General features: G+C 43.5%; 1 protein-coding gene across 1 annotated transcript in view; it reads left to right on the top strand.

Moving 5' to 3' along the window:
- The window catches only part of LOC115151623 (zinc transporter 7), a 37,379-nt gene that overhangs the window by 15,884 nt on the left and 1,764 nt on the right, over positions 1–19,731 (top strand). Inside the window, exon 9 of the mRNA XM_029695711.1 lies at positions 19,568–19,658. Within this exon, the coding sequence (XP_029551571.1) occupies positions 19,568–19,658 (91 nt within the window). The remainder of the gene's footprint in view (positions 1–19,567; positions 19,659–19,731) is intronic.

The following is a 19,731-nucleotide window of genomic DNA, read 5'->3' as shown; positions in this document are numbered from 1 at the left end:
TCTTAGCCAAGAGAGACTGGCATGCATAGTATTAGTATTAGCTCTCTGATTACAATTAAGAGCAAAACGTACCGCTCTGTTCTGGGCCAGCTGCAGCTTAACTAGGTTATTCCTTGCAGCACTGGACCGCACAACTGGACAATAATCAAGATTAGACAAAACTAGAGCCTGCAGGACTTGCTTTTTGGAGTGTGGTGTCAAAAGCAGAGCATCTCTTTATTACGGCTAGACCTCTTCCCATCTTTGCAGTCATTGAATCTATATATTTTCACCATGACAGTTTACAATCTAAGGTAACGCCAAGACATTTAGTCTCCTCAACTTGCTCAACAGCCACACCATTCATTACCAGATTCAGCTGAGGTCTGGCACTTAAGGAATGATTTGTACCAAATACAATGCTCTTAGTTTTAGAGATGTTCAGGACAAGTTTATTACTGGCCACCCATTTCAAAACAGACTGCAACTCTTTAAGTGTTTCAGTGACTTCATTAGCTGTCGTTGCCGATGCATATATGGTTGAAACATCCGCATACATGGACACGTGCTTTGTTTAATGCTAGTGGAAGGTAATTGGTAAAAATAGAAAAGAGTAGAGAGCTGCCTTGCGGTACACCACACTTTACATGTTTGACATTAGATGCTTCCATTAAAGAAAACCCTTTTAGTTCTATTAGATTGCCATATCGTGGATTCAGAGCGGAGGTTGAAAAGCCATAGCACTTAAGTTTTTTCAACAACTGGTTGTGGTCAATAATATAAAAGGCTACACTGAAATCAAGCAGTACAGCTCCCACAATCTTCTTATTATCAATTTCTTTCAACCAATCATCAGTCATTTGTCAGTGCAGTACATGTTGAGTGCCCTTCTCTATAAGCATGCTGAAAGTCTGTTGCTCATTTGTTTACAGAGAAATAGCATTGTATTTGGTCAAACACAATTTTTTCCAACAGTTTGCTAAGAGCTGGCAGCAAGCTTATAGGTCTGCTGTTAGAACCAGTAAAGGCCGCTTTACCACTCTTGGGTAGCGGAATTACTTTGGCTTCCCTCCAGGCCTGAGGACAAAGACTTTCCTCTAGGCTAAGATTAAAAATGTAGCTGACTCTATAGCCACTCCTAAGTAGCTTTCCATCTTAGTTGTCAATGCCAGGAGGTTTGTCATTATTGATTGTTAACAATCATTTTTCCACCTCTCCCACACTAACTTTACAAAATTCAAACTTGCACTGCTTTTCTTCCATTATTTATTTTTTATACATGAATATAATTGCTCACTTTGTTGTGGGCATTTCCTGCCTAAGTCTGCCCACTATGCCAATTAAATAATCATTCAAATAATTGGCAACATCAAATGGTTTTGTGATGAATAAGCCATCTGATTCGATGAAAGATGTTGAATTTGGCTTTCTTTCCATAATTTCAAGTTTGTTCCATCATTCTTTATATCATTGATCTTGGCTTCATAATAAAGTTTCTGTTTTGTTGAGTTTAGTCACATAATTTCTCAATTTGCAGTAAGCCAGTCAGATGTACAGCCAGACTTATTAGCCACTCTGTTTTCCCCTCTTTCAACAATAGTTTTTCAATTCCTCATCAATCAATGGAGCCTTAACAGTTCTAACAGTCAGTTTCTTAACAGGTGTATGTTTATCAATTTAACACTTTTTTTGGTTACTACATGATTCCATATGTGTTATTTCATGATTTCATTATTATTCTACAATGTAGAAAATAGTAAAAAATAAAGAAAAACCCTTGAATGAGTAGGTGTCCAACTTTTCACTGGTACTGTATGTTTGTGATAGAGGACTGTAGTAGGTGAGTCATTGTGGGGGGCCCCCCTCCGAGGTTTCTCAATTAATTCATTCATTCTCAAATCATCTGTTGACTTGACCTCGAGCCAAATTCCTCCCTCCCTCCATAGTTCCAGATAACCTGCCTTATCAGGAATTAAAACTAGACTGTTGCCCTTTTGCCTCCCTCCGTAGGACCAGAATATGAACTTTCTGCATTTCCCCTTGTCTCACTCAGTAACTTTCCATAGCTCAAATTCCTATCCAACTTTTCATTGACCCCAACCTATACATTCCTTATACATGTAAAGTAATCAATAAGTTCTAGTATGGAAACATGATTAAGTATATTTCAACAGTCCTTTAAAAACCTGTATGTAAAATATTGTGTGCTTTAGCTTGCAAAATAAATAATTTTGACTCTGGATGACAACATAATGAAGTTTTGTTTCCAACATTAGTTTTCCTAAAGAACTAAAATCTTTTTATTTCTTTGCCACGACACTAACAAGTATCGCGATACTGGTATTGTCCCGGCCCTAGTCTTTAGTGGTGGATCAGTCTTCACCGTAGACACACTGCTCCTGGTGCTGCAGAACAAGATGGAATGACAGAGAAGGCCTGCATGCATTCAGTCATGTTTCGCTGCTTCAAACTGTCCGCTGTTAATCTTTCTCAAACGCTGCTGCCACCACCACTGTAAGGGGTCTTTGTGTCTCCCAGAACATATGGCATCCCAGAAATCATTCTCTGTCCTGCTTTGTAGCATTCTTCAAAAATTTACTGCCATGATGCTGCCAAGTAGACTTGTTTATGCTGTGTAAGATTCATGCTCTATACACAAAGGGTTGGATTTAATCTGTATCACCGAAGTATTGCGGAAGATCCGCGTTATAGCTCGATTTAAATGTAATGTTCCCTCTTTCGCGGAGACTGCATTCACAGTAAATGCTGCATATGTCGGCTCAATCGGAAATGACCTTTTACATTTTAACGCAGATCTTCAGTGATACAGATTGAACCCAGCCCTAAAGAATGCCCAGCATTAATTGGGATGCTCTGTGTAGTCTGTATCTGACTTAGGGAGCTGAAGTCAACATGACTTGTGATTACATCAGGTTTCAGCCCAACATAACTTTTCCTTGATCACATCGCCATTCCCAACAGAGACAGTGGCAGGTGCTGTAGCCCAAATAGTAGTCAGCGTGTGGCCCTACGAGAAGTCAGAGGTGACATTTTGGCATCTTAACAATATATCTTGCTTTTCATATTTTGTTACCCAGTGATTGATGGAACTACTGTGATCCAGAGGCTTTATTTGGTGAGGAATGGGTCTTGAGACCCAGAGCAGGAAAGAGGCATGAGTAGTCTCCATAGTGGCTCTGCTGATCATGTTTTAGGGTGATTTTCCTTGGTGTGCCACTGTCCTCTGAAGTTGTACAGTAAAGACAGTGTTCAGGGAGTGGTCCCCTTTATGCAAATGATAAACTCAGTGAGTACAGCCTCTCTGGTAGACTTGTTCTCCATTTCATAGCGTTTGAGTCAACTCTTTCTTCCTCTCTGGAATGTGACTGTTCTGTTCATATCTGTGAACAAAGCCATCCTTGAGTGTGAATTTCTCCCTTTTTCTCTGGCTGAGTGGGGTTTTGTGTCATTGAGACTTAAGCCAAAGAGTTTTTGTCGTTAGCCATCCATGAAAGGCTATTTATTAATTTTTTTACAGTTCACATGTTAGACAGTAAGGACAAGGGAACCCGCCTAGGACTATTTTACAGCATGTTGCGTTCCTTCTTGGAACAGAGCGAGTCTCATGAAGGACTAATTTTAATACAGGTGCGATATGGGACAAGTGAGGGAAGAAGGAAAAGGGGGGAGGAGCAATTAAATGGCCCATAAAACAATGAGAAGCAGATGTAAGCCCTAATATAAGACAAATTTAAAAACATACAATTAACCTTAACTTTATAAAAGCACCTCATCTGCAACAATTCTTGGCGTATTATTTCAGAATTTTTGACCTTGTGTTTGTTAATTGGCTGGATGGGAGAAAATGGAGAGAGGGAGGCTGTCAACCAGGGATTTGAAAAAATGTCCCCTTTGTGGCCATTTTGTCCTCCACTCAGAATGTTGTGCGGGTTCAGAGATGCATTTTCCACAGGCCTTGGTATATGTCATGTTTTGCCGTGAATATTTGTTTTTGTTTTGAGATGAATCACCTTCCTGTTAACCTCCCTGGGCAAGCGTCCCACCTAGTCAACAGCCAGTGGCGCGAAATACAAATACCTCATAAATGCTATAACTTCAATTTCTCAAACATATGACTATTTTACACCATTTTAAAGACAAGTCTCAAGTTAATCTAACCACACTGTCCGATTTCAAAAAGGCTTTACAGCGAAAGCAAAACATTAGATTATGTCAGGAGAGTACCCTGCCAAAAATAATCACAGCCATTTTCAAAGCAAGCATGTATGTCACAAAAACCAAAACCACAGCTAAATGCAGCACTAACCTTTGATCTTCATCAGATGACACTCCTAGGACATTATGTTATACAATACATGCATGTTTTGTTAAATCAAGTTCATATTTATATCAAAAAACAGCTTTTTACATTAGCATGTGATGTTCAGAACTAGCATACCCACCGCAAACTTCCGGTGAATTTAATTAATTACTCACGATTAACGTTCACAAAATACATAACAATTATTTTAAGAATTATAGATACAGAACTCCTTTATGCAATCGCGGTGTCAGATTTTAAAATAGCTTTTCGGCGAAAGCACATTTTGCAATATTCTGAGTAGATAGCCCGGCCATCACGGCTAATTTGGCACTCACCAAACTCAGATTTACTATAAGAAAAATTGGATTACCTTTGCTGTTCTTCGTCAGAATGCACTCCCAGGACTTCTACTTCAACAACAAATGTTGTTTTGGTTCGAAATAATCCATAGTTATATCTAAATACCTCCGTTTTGTTCGTGCGTTCAGATCAGTATCCAAAGGGTGACGCGCGAGCGCATTTCGTGACAAATGTCAAAATATTCCATTACCGTACTTCGAAGCATGTCAAACGCTGTTTAAAATCAATTTTTATGCAATTTTTCTCGTAAAATAGCGATAATATTCCAACCGGGCGACGTTGTATTCATTCAAAGAGAGAAAGAAAAACATGGAGAATTCACATGAACGCGCATCTCCAGTGTCACTGTTCTCAGCCTGACCACTCACAAAATCTCCTGCTGTTTTTCGCCCATAGACTGGAGAGACGTCATTCCACTTTCTGGCGCCTTCTGAGAGCCAATGGAAGCCTTAAAATGTCACGTTACAGCACAGATGCTGTATTTATGATAGAGATGCAGCAGAAGGAGAACAAATTGTCAGACAGGGCACTTCCTGTATGGAATCTTCTCAGGTTTTGGCCTGCCATATGAGTTCTGTTATACTCACAGACACCATTCAAACAGTTTTAGAAACTTTACAGTGTTTTCTATCAAAATCTACTAATTATATGCATATTCTTGTTTCTGGGCAAGAGTAGTAACCAGTTTAAATCGGGTACGTTTTTTATCCGGTAGTGCAAATACTGCCCCCTAGCCCCAACAGGTTAAAGTTCCGTGTAAAGTTGCTTTGGGGCCTTGTGTTGTGATATCTTGATTAAAAATGTTGGCACTGGAAACAGTGTTGAATTAATTCCAGAAGTCAAAAGTGAGAGATTTGAAAAGAGAACATGTAATTACTTGAAGTAGCCTATATTCGCTACAGTTCTTTGCGCCAAGGAATTGAATGGCCATCATCGATTGTGGGATTCAAGATTCATACAATATTGGCCCACAGATATAATTTACTATTTGATTACCCAGTGAAATGGAGCGTAGTTCTTCTAGTGCGAATTCATGAGTTTTTGTTATTGGACCGGCAGAGGGACAGTGGGTTGTTTGGAGAAATGGATGTCATTTTGCGCTGTATCTTTTACTGACGTTGACCACATTTGAAGCTGGAGGACAATTAAGGGGAGGGGGGCAGCTTCTCCCTCCTCTTTGAAGGATGTCTCACCTAGCCATTTTAAGATGAATGCACTAATTGTAAATTGCTCTGGACAAGAGTGTATGCTAAATGACTAAAATGTAAGGCCTGGTGGCTGCTGGCCTCACACCAGGGGGGGTATCTGGGCTGGCTGAGGACAGATGGAACAGTCTGCGCAGCCTGTAATTAGTGAGTGGAGAGCAGTGGTTAGAGGCCCCTCCAGCCCCCTTGGCTCTCTATGGTGTTGTGTGTTTGCTGGGACCCCATGTGGGACCAAGAGCCAGGCTGAGAATCCTCTCTTCCTGTGGGAGGAAAAGCAGCCAAAGGCTAGGTAATGACTCCAGGTGAAAGCCTGGAAACCAGATATGGTAGGTGTGAATAAATTAGCTCGGGCTATGTAAATACAAGCACTAATCAAGGCCTTTGGGCATGGTGATTTGGCTCTGAAATTATATGGATGACTATGGCCCTATTCCCAATTCTGAGGAGCGGAGTGGCGAAAGAAATTTCTACTTTTCAATTCGCATTACATCCTTGCCTTGTGTTGTGACTGGCAATGCGACGTTCTTGGTCTGCAGCTCAAATTGACCGTGAATATCACAGGTTTGTGTTTACTGGCTAGTGGCCAGTAAACTATTTCACAATCCAAGCAAATTGTCTTCTAAAACCAGGGTTGGGGAGTAACGGATTACATGTAAGGGATTACAACAAAAAAAACTACCTGTAATCCGTTACCAGCAAAAAAATATTTTAATCAGATTACAGATACTTTTGAAAAACTTGATGATACTTTGAGGATTACATTTAAATTCAAAGGATCATTGACCCTTCTCAGTTTTCCAAATGACGTTCAAATCTGAAAAAAGGCGCAAGTTTAAATTTGTACAACGTGAGCGAGTCTAACCATAAATCGGAGACCACTATGATGACACACCAAATGTTTTAGATGGATTGCAGGAAGAGGCTTTTGTAGGCTATGTCTTCCAATGGTGCGACTGCTGTCGGCACCCAAAGATTTTCCAACTTGACTAAACACTTGGAGGTAAAGATGACAGCAGTGGTGTAGTCTACGGTGATACGGATATCACTTATTATTGATATCTACGTAGCGCATTGATGTGAATAACACATTTTTTACATTTTAGTCATTTAGCAGACGCTCTTATCCAGAGCGACTTACAGTAGTGAATGCATACATTTCATTTCATGCATTTTTTATTTTTATTTTATTATTTTTTTGGTACTGGCCCCCCGTGGGATTCAAACCCACAACCCTGGCGTTGCAAACACCATGCTCTACCAACTGAGCCACAGGGAAGGCATAACACTGCTGCTTTCTCATTTAGCTATTTGCGCCTTACAAATTGTTGTTGTGGATGGCTGTTCACAAATCTAAATCTGTATTTGAACCCAATAACGGTTGAATTCAATAAGTTTTAAGCTACCTATCAATCATTGTTTTTAAAACTAGTGGACAGCCAGTGAAAAATGCGCTATTGCAACAGCTGCGAAGGGCGGATCCCAGCCTATGGAATAAAAGTCGGGCTTTTATTACTCAATCTAATTCATGTTGATTTTTTTTTATCCATAGGCCTAATGGAAACATGCTCAAATTCAAACACCTTTTGGTAGACTTAAAGGGGCAATCTTTGGGGCGGCAGGAAGCCTAGTGGTTAGAGCGTTGGGCCAGTAACAGAAAGATTGCTAGATTGAATCCCCGGCGCACCTCTTTGATTCAGAGGGGTTGGGTTAATTGCGGAAGACGCATTTCAGTTGAATACATTTACAGTTACGTAATTTAGCAGATGCTCTTATGCAGAGCGACTTACAAATTGGTGCATTCACCTTATGATATCCAGTGGAACAACCACTTTACAATAGTACATCTAAATCTTTTTTGGGGGGGGGGTTAGAAGGATTACTTTATCCTATCCCAGGTATTCCTTAAAGAGGTGGGGTTTCAGGTGTCTCCGGAAGGTGGTGATTGACTCCGCTGTCCTGGCGTCGTGAGGGAGCTTGTTCCACCATTGGGGTGCCAGAGCAGCGAACAGTTTTGACTGGGCTGAGCGGGAACTGTGCTTCCGCAGAGGTAGGGAGGCGAGCAGGCCAGAGGTGGATGAACGCAGTGCCCTTCTTCGGGTGTAGGGACTGACCAGAGCCTGAAGGTACGGAGGTGCCGTTCCCCTCACAGCTCCGTAGGCAAGCACCATGGTCTTGTAGCAGATGCGAGCTTCAACTGGAAGCCAGTGGAGTGTGCAGAGGAGCGGGGTGACGTGAGAGAACTTGGGAAGGTTGAACACCAGACGGGCTGCGGCGTTCTGGATGAGTTGTAGGGGTTTAATGGCACAGGCAGGGAGCCCCGCCAGCAGCGAGTTGCAGTAATCCAGACGGGAGATGACAAGTGCCTGGATTAGGACCTGCGCCGCTTCCTGTGTAAGGCAGGGTCGTACTCTGCGAATGTTGTAGAGCATGAACCTACAGGATCGGGTCACCGCCTTGATGTTAGCGGAGAACGACAGGGTGTTGTCCAGGGTCACGCCAAGGCTCTTAGCACTCTGGGAGGAGGACACAATGGAGTTGTCAACCGTGATGGCGAGATCATGGAACGGGCAGTCCTTCCCCGGGAGGAAGAGCAGCTCCGTCTTGCCGAGGTTCAGCTTGAGGTGGTGATCAGTCATTCACACTGATATGTCTGCCAGACATGCAGAGATGCGATTCACCACCTGGTTATCAGAAGGGGGAAAGGAGAAGATTAATTGTGTGTCGTCTGCGTAGCAATGATAGGAGAGACCATGTGAGGATATGACAGAGCCAAGTGACTTGGTGTATAGTGAGAATAGGAGAGGGCCTAGAACTGAGCCTTGGGGGACACCAGTGGTGGGGGGACGTGGTGCGGAGACGGATTCTCGCCACGCCACCTGGTAGGAGCGACCTGTCAGGTAGGATGCAATCCAAGAGTGAGCCGCGCCGGAGATGCCCAACTCGGAGAGGGTGGAGAGGAGGATCTGATGGTTCACAGTATCAAAGGCAGCAGATAGGTCTAGAAGGATGAGAGCAGAGGAGAGAGAGTTAGCTTTAGCAGTGCGGGGAGCCTCCGTGACACAGAGAAGAGCAGTCTCAGTTGAATGACCAGTCTTGAAACCTGACTGATTTGGATCAAGAAGGTTATTCTTAGAGAGATAGCAAGAGAGCTGGCCAAGGATGGCACGCTCAAGAGTTTTGGAGAGAAAAGAAAGAAGGGATACTGGTCTGTAGTTGTTGACATCAGAGGGATCGAGTGTAGGTTTTTTGAGAAGGGGTGCACTCTCGCTCTCTTGAAGACGGAAGGGACATAGCCAGCGGTCAAAGATGAGTTGATGAGCGAGGTGAGGTAGGGGAGAAGGTCTCCGGAAATGGTCTGGAGAAGAGAGGAGGGGATAGGGTCAAGCGGGCAGGTTGTTGGGCGGCCGGCCGTCACAAGTCACAAGATTTCATCTGGAGAGAGAGGGGAGAAAGAGGTCAAAGCATAGGGTAGTGCAACGTGAGCAGGAGAAGTGTCGTTTGACTTAACAAACGAGGATCGAATGTCGTCAACCTTCTTTTCAAAATGGTTGACAAAGTCATCCGCAGAGAGGGGGGAGGAGGATTCAGGAGGGAGGAGAAGGTGGCAAAGAGCTTCCTAGGGTTAGAGGCAGATGCTTGGAATTTAGAGTGGTATAAAGTGGCTTTAGCTGCAGAAACAGAGGAAGAAAATGTAGAGAGGAGGGAGTGAAAAGATGCCAGGTCCGCAGGCAGGCTAGTTTTCCTCCATTTCCGCTCGGCTGCCCGGAGCCCTCTTCTGTGAGCTCGCAATGAGTTGTCAAACCACGGAGCAGGAGGAGGGACTGAGCCGGCCGGGAGGATAGGGGACATAGAGAGTCAAAGATGCAGAAAGGGAGGAGAGGAGGGTTGAGGAAGCAGAATCAGGAGATTGGTTGGAGAAGGATTGAGCAGAGGGAAGAGATGATAGGATGGAAGAGGAGAGAGTAGCAGGAGAAAGAGAGCGAAGGTTGCGACAGCGCAATACCATCTGAGTAGGGGCAGAGTGAGTAGTGTTGGAGGAGAGCGAGAGGGGAAAAGGATACAATGTAGGGGTCGGAGACTTGGAGGGCAGTTGCAGTGAGATTAGTAGAAGAACAGCATCTAGTAAAGATGAGGTCAAGCGTATTGCCTGCCTTGTGAGTAGGGGGGATGGTGAGAGGGTGAGAGGGTGAGGTCAGAAGAGGAGAGGTGTGGAAAGAATGAGGCAGAGAGAAATGAGTCAAAGGTAGACGTAGGGAGGTTAAAGTCACCCAGAACTGTGAGGGGTGAGCCATCCTCAGGAAAGGAACTTATCAAGGCGTCAAGCTCATTGATGAACTTTCCAAGGGAACCTGGAGGGTGATAAATGATAAGGATGTTAAGCTTGAATGGGTTAGTGACTGTGACAGCATGGAATTCAAATGAGGAGATAGTCAGGGGAGAAAGAGAGAATGTCCACTTGGGAGAGAGGAGGATTCCAGTGCCACCACCCCGCTGACCAGATGCTCTCGGGGTATGCGAGAACACGTGGTCAGACGAGGAGAGAGCAGTAAGAGTAGCAGTGTTTTCTGTGGTAATCCATGTTTCCGTCAGCGCCAAGAAGTCGAGGGACTGGAGGGTAGCATAGGCTGAGATTAACTCTGCCTTGTTGGCCGCAGACCGGCAGTTCCAGAGGCTGCCGGAGACCTGGAACTCCACGTGGGTCGTGCGCGCTAGGACCACCACGTTAGAGTGGCAGCGGCCACGCAGTGTGAGGCGTTTGTGTGGCCTGTGCAGAGGAGAGAACAGGGATAGACAGACACATTGTTGACAGGCTACAGGAGAGGCTACGCTAATACAAAGGAGATTGGAATGAAAATTAACTAAACAACTGGGGAAGCGAGAGCGCAGGGCCTCCCTCACTAACCATTCACTGAAACACTCATATAACTTTTCCAACTTCCACTTTAGAAATATAATTGATGTAAACTACAGTGGTTCAATGTTACCAGGAATAGGCTCAAACTTAGTTTATTCAGCTAGATAACTTGGTACAGTATTCTTCCGTGAAACCCACCCAGTGCACCGTGTCCTATGACAGTGCACATTCATTTGGACAACTGACTGACTGAGCTAGCTAGCTAGCTAGCTACAGGGAGCACCAGTACCAGATCAATGTGCAGAGAGAGGTACAGTTGAAGTCGGAAGTTTACATACACCTTAGCCAAAGATATTTAAACTCAGTTTATCACAATTCCTGACATTTAATCCTAGTAAAAAATCCCTGTCTTAGGTCAGTTAGGATCACCACTTTATTTTAAGAATGTGAAATGTCAGAATAATAGAGTGATTGATTTATTTCATCACATTACCAATGGGTCAGAAGTTTACATACACTCAATTAGTATTTGGTAGCATTGCCTTTAAATTGTTTAACTTGGGTCAAACGTTTCGGGTAGCCTTCCACAAGCTTCCCACAATAAGTTGGATGAATAAGTTGGATGAATCGATTCCTCCTGACAGAGCTTGTGTAACTGAGTCAGGTTTGTAGGCCTCATTGCTCGCACACGCTTTTTCAGTTCTGCCCACAAATGTTCTATCGGATTGAGGTCAGGATTTGTGATGGCCACTCCAATACCTTGACTTTGATGTCCTTAAGCCATTTTGCCACAACTTAGGAAGTATGCTTGGGGTCATTGTCCATTTGGAAGACCCATTTGCGACCAAGCTTGTTGCTTCAATATATCCACATAATTTTCCTCCCTCATGATGCCATCTATTTTGTGAAGTGCACCAGCCCCTCCTGCAGCAAAGCACCCACTCAACATGACGCTGCCACCCCCGTGCTTCACGGTTGGGATGGTGTTCTTCGGCTTGCAAGCCTCCCCCTTTTTCCTCCAAACATAACGATGGTCATTATTGCCAAACAGTTCTATTTTTGTTTCATCAGACCAGAGGACATTTCTCCAAAAAATATGATCTTTGTCCCCATGTGCAGTTGCAAATCGTAGGCTGGGTTTTTTATGGCAGTTTTGGAGCAGTGGCTTCTTCCTTGCTGAGCGGCCTTTCAGGTTATGTCGATATATAGGACTTATTTTACTGTGGATGTAGATTATTTTGTATCTGTTTCCTCCAGCATCTTCACAAGGTCCTTTGCTGTTCTGGGATTGATTTGCACTTTTCGCACCACAGTGCGTTCATCTCTAAGAGACAGAACGCGTCTCCTTCCTGAGCGGTATGACGACTGCGTGGTCCCATGGTGTTTATACTTGCGTACTATTGTTTGTACAGATGAACGTGGTACCTTCAGGCGTTTGGAAATTGCTCCCAAGGATGAATCAGACTTGTGGAGGTCTACCATTTCTGAGGTCTTGTCTGATTTTTTTATTTTTATTTTTTCCCATGATGTCAAGCAAAGAGGCACTGAGTTTGAAGGTCGGCCTTGAAATACATCCACAGGTACACTTTCAATTGACTCAAATGATGTCAATTAGCCTATCAGAAGCTTCTAAAGCCATGACAACATTTTCTGGAATTTTCCAAGCTGTTTAAAGGCACAGTCAACTTAGTGTATGTAAACTTCTGACCCACTGGAATTGTGTGAAATAATCTGTGTGTAAACAATTGTTGGAAAAATTACTTGTCATGCACAAAGTAGATGTCCTAACCGACTTGCCAAAACATTCGTTTGTTAACAAGAAATGTGTGGAGTGGTTGAAAAACGAGTTTTAATGACTCCAACCTAAGTGTATGTAAACTTCCGACTTCAACTGTTTGAGGTACTTGAAGTAGATATATAGATGAAGGCAGGGTAAAGTAACTAGGCATCAGGATAAATAATAATAAGGTATTTGAGGTAGATATGTACATGAAGGCAGGATAAATAATAATGAGTAAAGTAGCAACAGCAAATGTGTGTTTGTGTTGTCAGTTTGTGTGCATATGTAGTGTTTGAATGTGTGAGGGTTTTGTGTGTCTGTCTGTCTCTGTCTGTCTCTGTCTGTCTCTGTCTGTCTGTCTAGGTCTAGGTCTAGTGAGTGTGCCTAGGGTCAGTACAAGATAGTCATTGCAGATATTTATGGTACCCAAACTAACTACCGTAAATTCCGGATGATAGTCAAAACTTTTTTACCACGCTTTGAACCTCGCGGCTTAAACAATGACGCGGCTAATATATGGATTTTTCCCGCTTTCAAATTTTTTTTTCAAAAAAAAACACATTCTGTGACGTGCTCAGTTTTTTGGCAGCATGAAGCTTTCATTAGACCAATAAAATTGCCGAACGGGTTAAGGTCAAACAACTTTTTTGTTTACTGTTTAGATTAAATCGAGTGCTCTCAAACTTCCCATCATTCTGATTACGGTAGTCATTTTGTCACCATCATGGCGAAGACACGGAGAAATGCATATGATGCAGCTTTCAAGTTGAAGGCGATTGATCTGGCTGTTGGAAAAGGAAATAGAGCTGCTGCACGGGAGCTTGGTTTTAATGAGTCGATGATAAGACGTTGGAAACAGCAGCGTGAGGAATTGACTCTGCAAAAAGACAACTAAAGCTTACTACTAATTTAATTTTTGTTACAAGCCGTGTTTCGTTAAAGCCTATTTATTTTTGTTACAAGCCGTGTTTCGTTAAAGCCTGTGTAAAGTTAATTTGTTTCAATGTACCGGTAGGCACCTGCGGCTTATAGACATGTGCGGCTTATTTATGTTCAAAATAATATATATTTTTTAATTCAGTGGGTGGGGCTTATATTCAGGTGCGCTTAATAGTATTTAGTTTCTACTCCCAAGCCATAAGACTGCTGTCTGCCTGTTAGTCCGAGAGCCGATGCTCCGGTACCTTTTGCCGGACGGTAGCAGAGTGAGCAGTCGGGCCTTCCTCACACCGCCTGATATAGAGGTCCTGGATGATGGGGAGCTCGGCCCCAGTGATGTACTGGGCTGTCCGCACCGCCCTTTGTAGGGTGGTGCAATTGCCATATCAAGCAGTGATACAGCCAGTCAAGATGCTATCGATGGGGCAGTTGTAGAACTTTTTGAGAATCTGAAGGACCATGCCAAATCTTTTCATCCTCCTGAGAGGGAAGGGGTGCTGCCATACCCGTTTCGCGACTGTGTGGGTTTGTGGACCATGTTAAGTCCTTAGTGTTATGGACGTCATGGAACTTGAAGCTCTCAACCCGCTCCACAACAGCCCCGTTGATGTGTATGGGGGCATGCTCTCCCCTCTTCCTCCTATAGTCCACAAACAGCTCCCCATCCACACCAAGTGTGAAAACACCTTAAGATTGTTGGCTCAACGAGACATTTGCGTTTCCACTGCCCTGCTAAGAGGGGGGCAACTGTCGGGAGAGTGTTGTACCTCTGGAGGTAGTGGTTAAGACGTGACAAGTTTACATTCCATTATGTGTAGTCGGGTATTTTTTACAAAAAATCTAAGTGTGAAGACCCTGTATGGTAATGCTGATTAGAGATTGTGTGCTGAGGGATTCATGTTAGTGTGGCAACTCATTGTCACAGATGTTTGTACAGTACATACCCAGGTGCCATACAAAGGTTAATTTGGATAACATAAAGGCCTAACAGGGTTGATTGGTCGTAAGTAGACTTGAATGGGGAGTATATATTGACCCAATTGTTGAAGGCTTAACGAACAAGTCCCTCATAGAAATGGAAAGCGTTCTCTAAGATTTGTCACTTCTATACCCACTATAATGACACAATTAGTCAAAAAGGCCTACTCTTACGTTTTAACCTCTGTTCCATCATTCCCTCTCATGAACTGGACTTGGCAGTAGACATTGTTTTGGCTGGTAATGAATGTGAGATTTCAGGCTGAGGTCAGGTAATGGCCAAGGGAGATATGGAACCCTTCTTCCACATTACTAGTGTGAAAGCCCTTTCTGGTGGTCACATAGGACGCTATGTTTACATTGTTCAATCTTTCATTCTCTTTGTTCCCTCACGTTTTCTTGACTCAAGGAGTTAATGCATAATAGCTCTTAAGCTACCAGTATTCACTTATTTTGTAGTTTCTTATAAATGTGCAGTTTTTTTGTTTTAATTACATTTTTTGGATGACAATGTAGAGGAGCTTCTGCTTCCCCTGTCTCCCTCGCTCCCCCGTTTTGTTTAATGTAACCATCCTAGTGTAGCCAACAGTAATAACAGGTTTTCACATGCTCCTTTCAATGAGGGACTTCTGATAGAAGCATTGGTCTTGGTTGTGGGGCAGAGATTTCACTAGCATGTCATGCATTGCCATTGGCTCTCCATTTCGTTAATTACAGGTTTCCAAGTTCCTTTGAATTCTTATTTCGCCTCATCCTCCTCTTTTCAGTAGCTTTGGTCAGTATCATGTTCAAAGCCTTGCATCTGAGATTATTTATGTATCCATCTTGCCTTCTCAAAATGGCTAACTTCTCAGCCCACTTTATTCATGGTGGGTCTGTGTCCCTTTTTTTTAATGTGTTGTAATGATGAACATATGTTTCCGTTCAGAATGTGTGGATGGAGGTAGGGCTGTTGCGGTGACCGTATAGTCATGAAGGCAGTCAAATTCACGTGACCGTTTAGTCAGGGTAATTAGGCTTCTCCAAGCTCTGATGCTGCTGATGGTCATTAGTAGCCTGGTCTTCCCTGTGGCTTAGTTGGTAGAGCATGGTGTTTGCAACGCCAGCATGGTGTGTGCAACGCCAGGGTTGTGGGTTCGATTCCCACGTGGGGCCAGTACAAAACAAAAACAATGCATGAAATATATGTATTCACTACTGTAAGTCGCTCTGGATAAGAGCTAAATGACTAAAATGTAAATGTACCAAACTCGGGTCTTTCCAGAGATGTTCAAGTCCGGAGTCTGGCTGGGCCACTCAAGGACATTCAGAGACTTGTCCTTGAAGCCACTCCTGCGTTGTCTTGGCTGTGTGCTTAGGGTCGTTGTCCTGTTGGAAGGTGATCCTTATCTATAGTCTGAGGACCTGAGTGCTCGGGAGCAGGTTTTCATCAAGAATCTCTCTGTACTTTGCTCCGTTCATCTTTGCCTCGATCCTGACTAGTCTCCCAGTCCCTGCCGCTGAAAAATGCTGATGCTGCCACCACCATGCTTCACCGTAGGGGTGGTGCCAGGTTTCCTCCAGATGTGACGCCTTGCATTCAGGCCAAAGAGTTCAATCTTGATAATCTCTTGTTTCTCATGGTCTGAGAGTCTTTAGATGCCTTTTGGCAAACTCCAAGCGGGCTGTGCCTTATACTTAGGAGTGGCTTCTGTCTGGCCTGATTGGTGGAGTGCTGAGGAGATGGTTGTCTTTCTGGAAGTTTCTCCACAGAGGAACTCTGGAGCTCTGTCAGAGTGACCATCAGGTTCTTGGTCACATCCTTGACCGAGGCAGTCTCCGCCGATTGCTCAGTTTGGCCAGTTGGCCAGCTCTAGGAAGAGTCTTGGTGGTTCCAAACTTCTTCCATTTAAGAATGATGGAGGCCACTGTGTTCTTGAGGACCTTCAATGCTCCAGAATTGTTTTGGTACCCTTCAGTAGACGTGCCTCGGACAATTCCGTCGAACTCAGGGCTCGGTTTTTGCTCTGACATGCACTGTCAACTGTGGGATCTTTATATAGACAGGTGTGTGCCTTTCCAAATCATGTCCAATCAATTGAATTTGCCACAGGTGGACTCCAATTAAGTTGTAGAAACATCAAGGATGAAAAATGGAAACAGGATGTACCTGAATTAAATTATGAATCTCATAGCTAAGGGTCTGAATACTTAGAAATACATTTACATGTTTTATTTATAATACATTTGAAAAATGTTCTAAACCTGTTTTCGCTTTCAATTATGTGGTATTGTGTGTAGATTGCTTAGGATTTCTTTCGATTTAATCGATTTTGGAATAAGGCTGTAACATAAAATGTGGACAAGGTCAAGGGGTCTGAATACTTTCGGAAAGCACTGTAAGTGCCTAGATGCCATGTATTTGCTTGGAGGGCTGTTTTTCTTCTGGGCTTTTCATGGTGGAGCATCCTATGTTTTGCTTTATTGTTAAACTCCAAGACTGTTCAGTCCGAGGCATTGAGCAATGTGGGTCTGACTGTGTGAATTGCCCCAAGGTATTGTTATACATTGGTAGTGAATGTGCAACATAACTCAATACAATGTAAGGCGATTTTAAGTCTGTTAAAAGGGCTATATGAATTATTATGATTAAGCTTCGCTATGTGGGCCTCTGGTGACTCTACTCGGCTACACAGGAAGGCTTGGAACAATAGTATGATGTCAGAGCACAATCTCCTCGTGCTGGGAGCTTTCCTGTTTTCAGATGATTGTCCAGAGTATTGGCAAACATGGAGGCAGCTGAGTAGGTCATAAATGTCACATTTCATGAACATTTGTATTTCAGCAGACATTAAGCACAAAAAGTTATGAATTTATGATTGAAGAGCATGGTACTTCTGGAAAACAGAAATCTTTCTACGTGACTTACTTTCTTGAATGAAATCATGAGGCGAAACAAGAAGAGACAAGCTCCTGACTACGAAAATGACTTTTCAAGCAATACATTATGACCTTAATACACTGAGGTTATTGGCTTCTTCCCCAGTAGCATACATGGTTCAGTACAACACACACATTACACAAATCTCTTGTGTGTGTTGATTTGTTAAGTGTGGTACCACAGTTTACTGGCCAGCTTTCCTGAGCAGTCAGGAAATGGATGGATCACTAAAAGGCTCCTCATTACTGTTAATGTCAGGCTGGCACAAATAAAAGCTTCTGTAATTGCTGCCCATACCTTCATAATCGTAACTTCTGTATTACCGAGTAAGCTATTATTCTACAAGTACAGACGGACGTAAACAAACTTTTAATGTATTATTTTAGCTGCAATTCAAGGACATTTAGTCAATTATTGTTTGGCTTTTCCAAGTTATTACAAAATGGCACTGAAAACAAAAATGTCATGGCTGTTATTACAATTATTGTTCTACATATTCTGTTTGGCTTCAGACTAGTGCAGTAGAAATCTGTTTGCAGATTGAAGTTGTTCCTGACTTCAAATTTCCTCAAAGGTTCTCTTTTCTCATCACCCATATTCGGTTTCATAATTACATGGTGGATTGTAGGGTAGAGAGACGTTTGCTACATTTGGACCAGACCCATATGACTCATCAAAGGCGAAGCTGAAGAATGTACAGTAGCCTAGCAACAAGCAGGCTTAAACACTGGTACATTCTTATTTATAAGGCCATTTTATCTATCCTCTCTCCTAGCTCGAAATGAAAACACATACAAGGTCAGATCTCAATCTTGTTTTATGCTAACAGTCCCGAAAATTTGAACCAAGCATGGAAAAGGTCCTTTCATTACTCAGCTCTCTGGTCTTGGAATTCCCTCCAAACCAACCTAAAACTACAGGACCTGGTGTCCCTGGAGGAGTTCAAAGGACAAATTGATAGTTTGAGACATGTAGTTGTCACCCCATGTCACTAGTTTGTTGCCTTATGTATGGAAGCATGTTTTACTTCACACACACACACCGTTTGTTTGCTGTTGTCAGTGTCAGGCCTTTCGCCTCTTGCCAGGCCGTGATTGTAAGTAAGAATTTGTTCTTAATGGACTTGCCTGATTAAATAACACATTATGCTGATGAGCTGGTTATAGTAGTGTGTTACTAATGTGTGGTGTACAGTAGTGCAAGGAAGACTGTAGACGTGGAGGAAGGGCAACATTTATTTTGCCCATGTTGGCAAGGACCAATTGGGTTGTAGGGGGGGATTCTGGGATGATGGAGGGGGTGTGGTTTTGGGGACAGGGAAAGACGCCAAACCCTGTAATGGCTCACACATGCTGTGGTGGTCGGCCTTGTGGCTTTGGAATACGGGTCTGGCGGAACGTGCCATGACAGATGGGCTTTTTGAGACTGTGGGCGCAAGATTGTTGAGAGAAGACGAAAGAAAGGAGCAAGAGTGGCTGGCATGGCACTGTCCAGCCTCGTGAAGGCACTGTCCAGCCTCGTGAAGGCACTGTCCAGCCTCGTGAAGGCACTGTCCAGCCTCGTGAAGGCACTGTTCAACTATGCGAGTAGTTTCGGCTGCAGCCGGCGTGGTCTACAAAGCACTTCTCCTGCTCTCTGAAAGCAGCTTCTGTGACTTCCAACTCTGCTAGGTGGTTTGATGGCAAAACATTCCTATTTGACCTAGGCCTGCCATTTGTGAGGAATTCCAGATAATTCAGAGGTTTTATGTTGGAACGAAGAGACTTGGGGGCTCTATTCAATCTGGAAAGCTGAAGCGTTACAGATTCCGCGATAGAAATGGGAAGGGAATTTCCGACAGCCTTCATATTCAGCATTTACCATTATTACGGTCTCTGCTAGAGCAGGAACATTGGCGTTTAAATTTAAATCACAATGTAAAGCTGAACTTGCGAGATGGGGCTTGAATAGAGCCCTAGAGCAGAAATATTACCCATGTTTCCACAAATTAAAATAACATTTGTCACTCCTGTGTTATGGGTCCCTACATACCTGCCTGCCTCGCCGAGCAAGCTCTGTCATTGTCCAGGGTTCATGTTGTTCAGCTTGACTCCTGCCCCAGTGGCACGATATAACTTTGGCATGCCTTGGCCCTGGGCCTGCCAGGTTATTGAGTGTTAACAGGAAAGTGTAGGGTTGGGGTAAATAAGTCACGCTGAACTTTTATTTCTTCCTTTCCCTCTGCCAGTGTGGTGCCCTTGCTCAGGGAGTCCATTGGGATTCTGATGCAGCGAACTCCGCCTTCTCTGGACAACGCCCTGCCAGAGTGCTACCAGAGGGTAAGTGCTGCACAACCATGCCTCAACCATACCCTCACATCAAAGCTGAAAACATGGTGGGAAATGGTACTAT

Source organism: Salmo trutta, chromosome 17 (genome assembly GCF_901001165.1).
Source record: "Salmo trutta chromosome 17, fSalTru1.1, whole genome shotgun sequence".
Lineage (NCBI taxonomy): Eukaryota > Metazoa > Chordata > Actinopteri > Salmoniformes > Salmonidae > Salmo > Salmo trutta.
Note: the sequence above shows the minus strand (reverse complement) of the source record. Positions and strands in the feature narration are given on the sequence as shown.